At 45.0% G+C, this 8462-nt stretch overlaps 1 protein-coding gene across 1 annotated transcript in view; it reads left to right on the forward strand.

Annotated features, from left to right (window-relative positions):
• Positions 1 to 659, forward strand: part of PNPT1 (polyribonucleotide nucleotidyltransferase 1) — a 57858-nt gene extending 57199 nt beyond the window's left edge. Inside the window, exon 27 of the mRNA XM_018576627.1 lies at positions 471 to 659. Within this exon, the coding sequence (XP_018432129.1) occupies positions 471 to 611 (141 nt within the window). The 3' untranslated portion in view covers positions 612 to 659. The remainder of the gene's footprint in view (positions 1 to 470) is intronic.
• Positions 660 to 8462: the final 7803 nt, after the last annotated feature.

The following is an 8462-nucleotide window of genomic DNA, read 5'->3' on the forward strand; positions in this document are numbered from 1 at the left end:
TTAAAGTGTTTTTTTTTTTTTTTTTTTTTTTTTCTTACGCAAAATTCACTGGTGTATAGCCAGCTTTAGATGGTGCTACATGCTCTAGGTGTGTCTATGCATGTTACCCTTAGGGCTTAGGTGCACTGCAATACGGTAACTGGAGTTACCACAGCAAAAAGTAATGCACTGTATATGTGCATTGCACTTATTTTTAATTGATTCCAACGCACATACTGTGTAGCAAATGCACTGTTCATTGTAAGGTGCTGCCTTTAAAAAAAAAAAAAAGGGGTTCAGGGCCTCTTTTTTTGTTTCCTTTTGTGTGTGCGTTGACAGCCTGTTCAAAATGTGCACATGTGGTGGTGTGATCATTGTATGTATTTCTGCGCTCTCGTAATGCTGTAGATTTCTCAGTTAGCTTTTCTTCCCATTGCGCATTATTTGTGATATATTTATCTACATCTTTTTTTTTTTCTTCTCTTAAACAGGTGAAATATTTTGGTCGCGATCCGACTGATGGGAGAATGAGATTGTCTAGAAAAATTCTTCAGACTCCAGCTAGTCCTGTGATCCAAACTGTCAGTGACAGAAATAGTATTACTATGGGAAGTGGTGACTCTTCAACTTAAAGCAGACCCAGAGACCTCAGCTGCTGTTGGTATAAATGGACAGTTTGTATTCTGTATGTATATTGTGTATATAATCTCTTTTAAATCACTGCTAAATCTATTAAATGGTTTGTACTTAATTTTTACATGTGCGTTTTGTTTTGGCTTTTCTTTCTCGAGTTTTCAGGCGATGGGATCATAAATGATCAATCCCACAGCATAGTAGTACAATCAGTGCTACAGCAACACAAAAGTACATGGTTCGGTCCCAGTGAAAGTAAAACTGGGCAATTCACCAAAAGCAAATGATGAGGAAAATGCATAGAGATTACGTCAGCTACATGTCAAAAATCCAGACAATATAGGCAGCTGAAGTCGTATGCAGATCTGCAATTTCCATGTAAACAATAATCTTGGCCTTACCCTCTCCTGCCTTTTGCGGCCTTAAATATTGGCCAGTGAGGCCTCCCATCAATTTAAACAACCAATAGGTGAATGGGTGGGGACAAGTTTGACTTAAAGGAGAACTATGGGGTTAAGGCTTTTCCCCATAGTTCTCCTTAGGGTAACGAGAGGACACAAACTAGCGTCCTCCCATAACCCTAGGCTCAGTATACCGCGAGCAGCAGCTCGCGGTATACTGAGACGCCGCAATATATCGCGAGCAGCTGCTCGCGGTATACTGAGGCGCCGCCGCTGAAGCGGATCCCGACAATTGTCCCGGGATCCGCCCAGCTGCGTGACTGACAGCTGGCTCTGCCTAGCTAGAGGCAACTACTTGAGCCTTGGGGCCATTTTCCTCCTAGATCACCTTGAGCCCCAGCACATTTTTTTGCTTTCTTTCGGCGATATCTTGGTTTGGCACATTATATCTTTTAGGTCCACCCTCAGTCTACCCTAACATATTGTAAAACACATGGAGCAAATTGCTCTCTTGTTAAATTTTCAGCTGTAAGAAGCATTTGATCCATGTGAACTTCAAGGGCAAGTCTCTTTGGACCAGCTCATGACAACATCATGAAAGTAGGCTTTAACTCCCTTTAACTAAAAATCACATCAGCCTACAGCTCTGCATGCTGATATGAAATCATCTTACATTCATTAAACAAACATATTTTTATTTTACTTACAATTTATTGTATAAATCCAGGAAGTAAAGGTAGATCTAGTAACCTGCCCTTAGTAAACATGGCCACTGTCAGAAGAATGGGGAGGAAAAGAAAAATAAGGTATGCAGAGAATACAAAGCCGGCTATTATCTAGAAGTGTGTGTTTGTAGATTGTCATTACTAAACATTTCTAAAGGTGTCTTTGCTGTTATTTTAAAGATATGGGTAAAGGTCCGCTTTGAAGTACACCTAGCAGAAAAGCACTTCCTTATCTCAGTTGTTCTCGATCATTGTCACAGGTAGTACTGAAGCTCAACAGTCAGGCAAACTAGTGTTTTCATTAAGAGAATTCCACAATGACAGCCTGCGTGTTAGGTTTCTGTTAATGGATTGACTGCATTGTATGTAATGACTGTTTGATAGATGAGAAGAATTTATAGAATGTCATTTTTCTAACACAAAACACCTTGCAGGGTGTTTCCTACTTTTGAGGGAATGTAGTTTTTTTTTTTAAAAGCCGTGAACCGTGAAATCACAGCACACAAAAACGTGCACAAGGGTGCTTGGTCCTTCAATAAAGAAGGGACCATACTTTGCCGACCCCCCGGGGCGCAAGGCTCCTGACGGGGGTTGAGTCTGTTGGTCCACCAGCCCGAAGGCCGGTGGACCCCGATCCTTTGGGGACCTGACGGAACAGGTCCCGCACAGTACTAGGTGGGGGCTCTCCCGAAGAGAGACCCCCCCCCAGGTTGGGAGGAGACGGAGAACCCTATATTAGGGCACAGAATCTACTCCCCACTAGTGATGAGCCGAACACCCCCGTGTTCGGTTCTAACTCGAACTTAGAACTAGAACTCTCTCTCTCTCTATCTCTCTCTCTCTCTGTATATCTGGATTGCTGTATATCTGGATTGCTGTATTGCTCTATTGCTCGCTTGCTATATTGCTCTCAATCTCCTTCAACACACTACACAGGGCCGCGGTGTCAGCAGCCTTATATAGTGTGCTGCAGGGACTTAGCTGTGAGACATGATTGGGCAGAGTCATCGTGACTCTGCCCAATCATGGCTCTATATTTGTACTGAGCCCTGATTGGCACAGTCTTGCACCTGACCTGCGGTCAGGTGCAGGACTGTAGCCAATTGCCGCTTCGGATGGCGCAGTGCATTGTCGGATGTGCCGCGGTCATCCCATAATGTTCGGTGTTCGGCGAACGCTCGAACATGCTATGTTCGAGTCGAGCATAGGTTCGACTCGAACGCGAAGCTCATCCCTACTCCCCACATCGGGAAAAGGCCCCGAAGGAACCTACACCCTCCGCATCTGTGGGTCAAAATTTAAAATAAAAAAGTGCCAAATCGTGCATATAGTGCTTAAATAAAGCTAAAGTGCCAGTGCACCACTCTGACAGGCCTTAGGGTCCGGAGTGCAAAAATATTGCCCCAGACTAGTCATAAGGCCTGTCACGGAGGCGAAGTGCAGAAAAATGCAATATGGTGTTGTGTCCTAGTGCACAGTGAATTACTTAGGGGGTCCCATACCCTAGTGATTTTCTGATGCACCCCTGGGACACCACCCCCAGGGGGCACAACACCACAGGCTTCTGCCGCCCCCAACCCTCCAGCCAGACCAAGCTTCATCTGTTCAGTCAGAAAGCCTGTACCGGGCTGTTCCCCTCTCACAGGAAGCAACCCAGCACGCTCTTTCACTCCAGCAAGTACTAAGTAACCATCCCCCGCAAGGACGGTTCTTTTCCCCACCAAAAACTCATAAGAACAGATACTACACTTGATCTTAGCCAAAAGGCAGAGAAGCGATTTGAGGGAATGTAGTACCCATAGAGCCCCCTAGATGGGGATAGTGGGCCTTGACTATATACAGTATATTCTAGCATGGGAAGGGCTAGAGGTCCTGTGGACTCACCATGTGGAGACTAGACGATTAGTGAGGCTCTCCTCTCTCAGGAGGGGCCTATTGGGCTGTGGGCCTGCCATGGAAGATTCTGGAAGGCCACAATATCCCTCCTCAACCAAATGATACCAGTATATTCAACACTCCACTTTGTTGTAAGGAGTACTACGCCACATGTTTGGAACGGTTTCCTGCCATTCCCTGTTGGAAGAAGGATCCTAGTATACAATTATGTGAACTGCTCTTATTTATTTGGAAAAAGAGTTCAAATGCAGAACAAGTGTAATGTTTGCTGAGTCCTATGCATGTGAAGTAGGTGAATGTGCTGCAGGCAACCAGTAAGATTCCTACCAAAACCAATACCTGGGGTAATGTATTAGCAGCGGGTTTTGGCCAGGAGTGGTGGCAGTTTAAGAGCACAGGGCTGCTCCTTGGCGGTGGCTGGTAGCTTTCTCTGGGTGCACCACCTGGACTGCAGAAAACATATAGCGATGGCGTGGTGTGGTGGCAACCGCCACTGCTGCATTGAACCTGGAACCCCGTGCACACTGAGGCCTCGAGAGCAAAAGTGTAAATGTACTGCCCAGGGAAGCAGAAGTTTTTAATGGAAACTGGTGAGATGAGAGAACCCTGAGGGTACCGTCCCTGCAAAGCTATTTGGCCCCGGGACTGGAGAACTGGCTTTATAACTCCAGTCGGCAGGTGAGTCTTTGGTCACCTCTTACAGGCAGTCATAGGTAACTCCTATATATTTGATTACAGAATGATGATAAACATTAGCGTTTGGGGGAACAAAGAAAAGAGGGTTTTTGTCTAGTAGGTGCCACATCCCATTATATTAACACCCAAGAAGAATGTACACACTTTTAGGCACCCACAAAAACCAGATACTTTAAATTGCATCCATTTTTATTGAACATATACTCCACTATAAAACCATAAAAAGAGACAGAATACATCAATTAAACACTGCTCCCACCGACCATTAACCTCATTACATAATACCATACCAGAAAATGACTTCCTCCCGTCTTGGACAGGCAATTGTATAACTACTATCACATTTCTATACATTATTACATTATACCATAATGCCATTAAACCCAGTCTAGTTACTTGGATGGGATTCAACTCGGCTCAACACATTTCTCGGATGAGTCCACTTCATCAGGAGCAAAGAATGAGGCATGCTGGAAAAACGTACAATTGTGTATAAATATAATGAAATCCAATATATAGTACAATATATACAGTATACAGCAAGTCCCCTACTTACATTCATGTTACAAACTTTCAAAGATGCAAACGTGCATTTGCATGTCCGGTCACTCAAGTTAGTTCATTGTCTGGCATAAATTGTTACATGCATGTGCATTTTACTGTTTAGAGTACAGTAGTACAGTATCTTTATTTTAAGCCAAGGATGTGTAAAAGCAGCAGAGATGTAGCTGGGTACCTAGGCTAAATTTGCTAGATTTACAAACTGGACTTACGAACGTGCTCTCAGAACAGAATCCGTACATATATAGGGGACTTAGTGTGTATGTGTATATATATATTTATATATATATATCCTAATAGGTTGGACTTGATGGACTAATGTCTTTATTCAACCTCAAATACTATGTATGTAACTATGTATGTAACTATATATATACACACACACTATTGTCAAAAGTATTGGGACACCCCTCCACATCATTGGATTCAGGTGTTCCAATCACCTCCATGGCCACAGGTGTATAAAATCAAGCACCTAGGCATGCAGACGCTTCTACAAACATTTGTGAAAGAATGGGTCCATCTCAGGAGCTCAGTGAATTCAAGAGGGGTACCGTGATAGGTTGCCACCTGTGCAATAAGTCCATCCGTGAAATGTCATTGCTACTAAATATTCCACAGTCACCTGTTAGTGGTATTATAACAAAGTGGAAGCAACTGGGAACAACAGCAAGTCAGCCACAAAGTAGTACACCATGTAAAATAACAGAGCGGGGTCAGCGCATGCTGAACTGCGCAGAAGTCACCAACTGTCTGCAGAGTCAATGGCTACAGACCTCCAAACTTCTTGTGGCCTTCAGATTGGCACAGCAACAGTGCGTAGAGAGCTTAGTGGAATGGGTTTCCATGGCCGAGCAGCTGCACCCAAGCCTTACATCACCAGGTGCAATTGAAAGCCTTGGATGCAGTGGTGTAAAGCACGCCGCCACTTGACTCTAGAGAAGTGGAGATGTGTACTCTGGAGTGACATTATTTTTGCACGTTTATATGCGCTGGTTCAGCGTTTTTGCACATTTGGCACATTTTTATATGCGTGAAGACACATATTTTGACTGGCCGCTTAAGAAACATTGCGGTCAATGGACAAACGCGCACGAAAATGCGCAACATGCTTCTGCTGTGCATTTCCACTGAAGTCTATGGGGGAAAAAAACGAGCTTAACTAGCTCCGGGCCGGCCGTAGTAAAAAAACGGCCGGCCAGGAGCTCTCTCACAAAAGAAGCTTATGTACATTTATTTTGCGCTTGGCGGTTTCCTGCTGGCGTTTTGCTGCTCAGGTGTGAACAGGGGCCATTGAAAATAATGGCATTTCTTGTGTTGGGTGTTTTAAAAGCGCTTTTCCTACTGCTCAAAATTGCCTAGGTGTGAACCAGAACTTAATGGACAAAGTTCCCTTTTAGCGCCCTTATTCTTTTGTGCCTGCCCCTGGAAATATTTTTAGTGGTTCATTTTTGCCTATAACCCTTCCCATCACAGATGTTCACTGAACCTTAGGTTGGGCACAAGTGAACCTTTGTGAATGGAGATATGGAAGCTGCTTCCTGTAAAAGAAGACCCCTAGTACTTACCTCTCCGATCTTGGGTGATGTCGAACTTCACTGTCTTCAAGATCTTTGGCAGCACACTTGCTTACTGTAACACAGGGGTCCGGGAAAGGGGCATCTGACACACCAGGAAATGTGGATTTTGCCAGAGGCCATGGCTCTTGAAGACAACGACATGACGGCTCACCATGCCAGGGAGGTAAGTATTAAAAGTCTTTTTGCACAAAAGTTTAGTTAGGTTTTTTTGTTTTTGGGCGACAGTCTCTCTAAAGTGGAACTTTAAAATAAATAATTGGTACCCTGCATCAGTGGCGTAACAACCGAGGGCAGCCAGTGCGACTGCCCCGGGTGCAGAGCTGGGAGGGTGGGGGCGCCGGGCAGTGACAAGTGAGCCCGGCGAATGAAAGATTTACGTGGGGCTGCCCTGGCAGGCAATCATGGGGCTGCCCTGGGGGCCTCAGGCGTGAGGACCCAGCGCGCAGCAGCTTCACATTGCAGAGAGAGAGACCGCGGCTCTGTGATAAGGTGATTCATATTTTTTTCTTGGTCTTCCCCTTGCTTCCTCCGGTCATAGTTACATAGTATTTGAGGTTGAATAAAGACGTAAGTCCATCAACCTATAGCGTGTGTGCATTTATGTTTGAGCAGGTGTGAGACATTAGCCAGGAGTACAGTGTCAGATGGCTGAGGAGACTTTCTGCCATTCCAGAACACAGAATAGCTGAACTTCAAAGTTACAACTATTCTGTGTTCTATTACAACACACCAGTTAGTTCTTCTGGGTTCATCAGGTATCAACTGAAGAGTTTATATGAGGACCGGGACCAAACGGCTTAGTGATTTACTGCATGTTTAAAAATGTATAAAGCGGCATTTGTTACAAAACTCGCCCTATCACCGGCTCTCTCCTCTGCAAACTTACTTCTCCAAAATCCAGCACCGCTAAGGTTGTTTTGTTTTGAGGGAAAAATCGACATTATAATAATTTTCCTATTAATAACATTGGCATTAAGTCTTGTTTTTGCCTGCCAGGCCAGTAAGGTGCCTTACAGGTGGCAATCCTAAGCAACATTGGTCTCCCAGGTTGGGGAAGTGGCGGAAGCTGGAGTTTCACTTTATGGGCTCATGCCCACAGGTTGCTGAACCCATACAACAAGGATAGGCAAACCAAACTCTGGCCCTTCATTTGTGCTGGAACTACAAATCCCACGAGGCATTGCAAGATTATCACTGCCACAGACATGATGGGACTTGTAGTTTCACCACAGCTGGAGGGCCAGCGTTTGCCCACCCCCACCCCTGCCATGCAATGTAAATGCTGGTGTATTTTGCAGCACCAGGTTGCCACAGGTGCTGTGTACAGCCTCCCATATAAGTGAATGGCTGTTTGTGTGTATACCCCAACACTTACATACAGTCGTATATGTATACGGACGTAAATCCCTGGACTTAGGAAACCTGCATCCAAGGAATTACATACGCATGTGTAGCAGTATGCAATTACTGGCGTTTACTTGCCTACAGTAACTGACTTCTAGGGATGTGGCTGTCTTTGGGAGGAGAACATTCCGGGATTTGTATTGTATGGGCTCAGCCAAATAAAGATGACTTGGAGAGATAGTGTTACGTAACCTATGAGTCCATGACCAGACAGCAGTCATCAGAGGAGCAGTGTCAGGGTCATCCAGCCCCCCAGCTGTGGTGAAACTACAAATCCCATGACGCATCTGACTCTGGGAGCCCTGCCTATGGCTGTGAGAAAATTGCAATGCCTCAAGGGATTTGTAGTTCAACAACAGATGAAGGGCAGGAGTTTGCTCACCTCTGCCCTATCGTTACTGATCTTACAATATTTTTTAATAACGTATAATCCACGTATCAGCCCACACAACTGCTGTGTAAAGGTGAGAACGAAGTTCTCTTTAACAACTCTCCCCACACCAAAGATGGCCGCTGCTTTCCCCTGTTCCGCTAGCTGCGGAGACTGACACCGCCCCCTGCCGGCGCTCGCCGTTTCGCGGAAGTCA

The sequence above is a fragment of the Nanorana parkeri genome, unplaced genomic scaffold, assembly GCF_000935625.1.
Source record: "Nanorana parkeri isolate BGI_ZX_2015 unplaced genomic scaffold, ASM93562v1 scaffold72, whole genome shotgun sequence".
NCBI lineage: Eukaryota > Metazoa > Chordata > Amphibia > Anura > Dicroglossidae > Nanorana > Nanorana parkeri.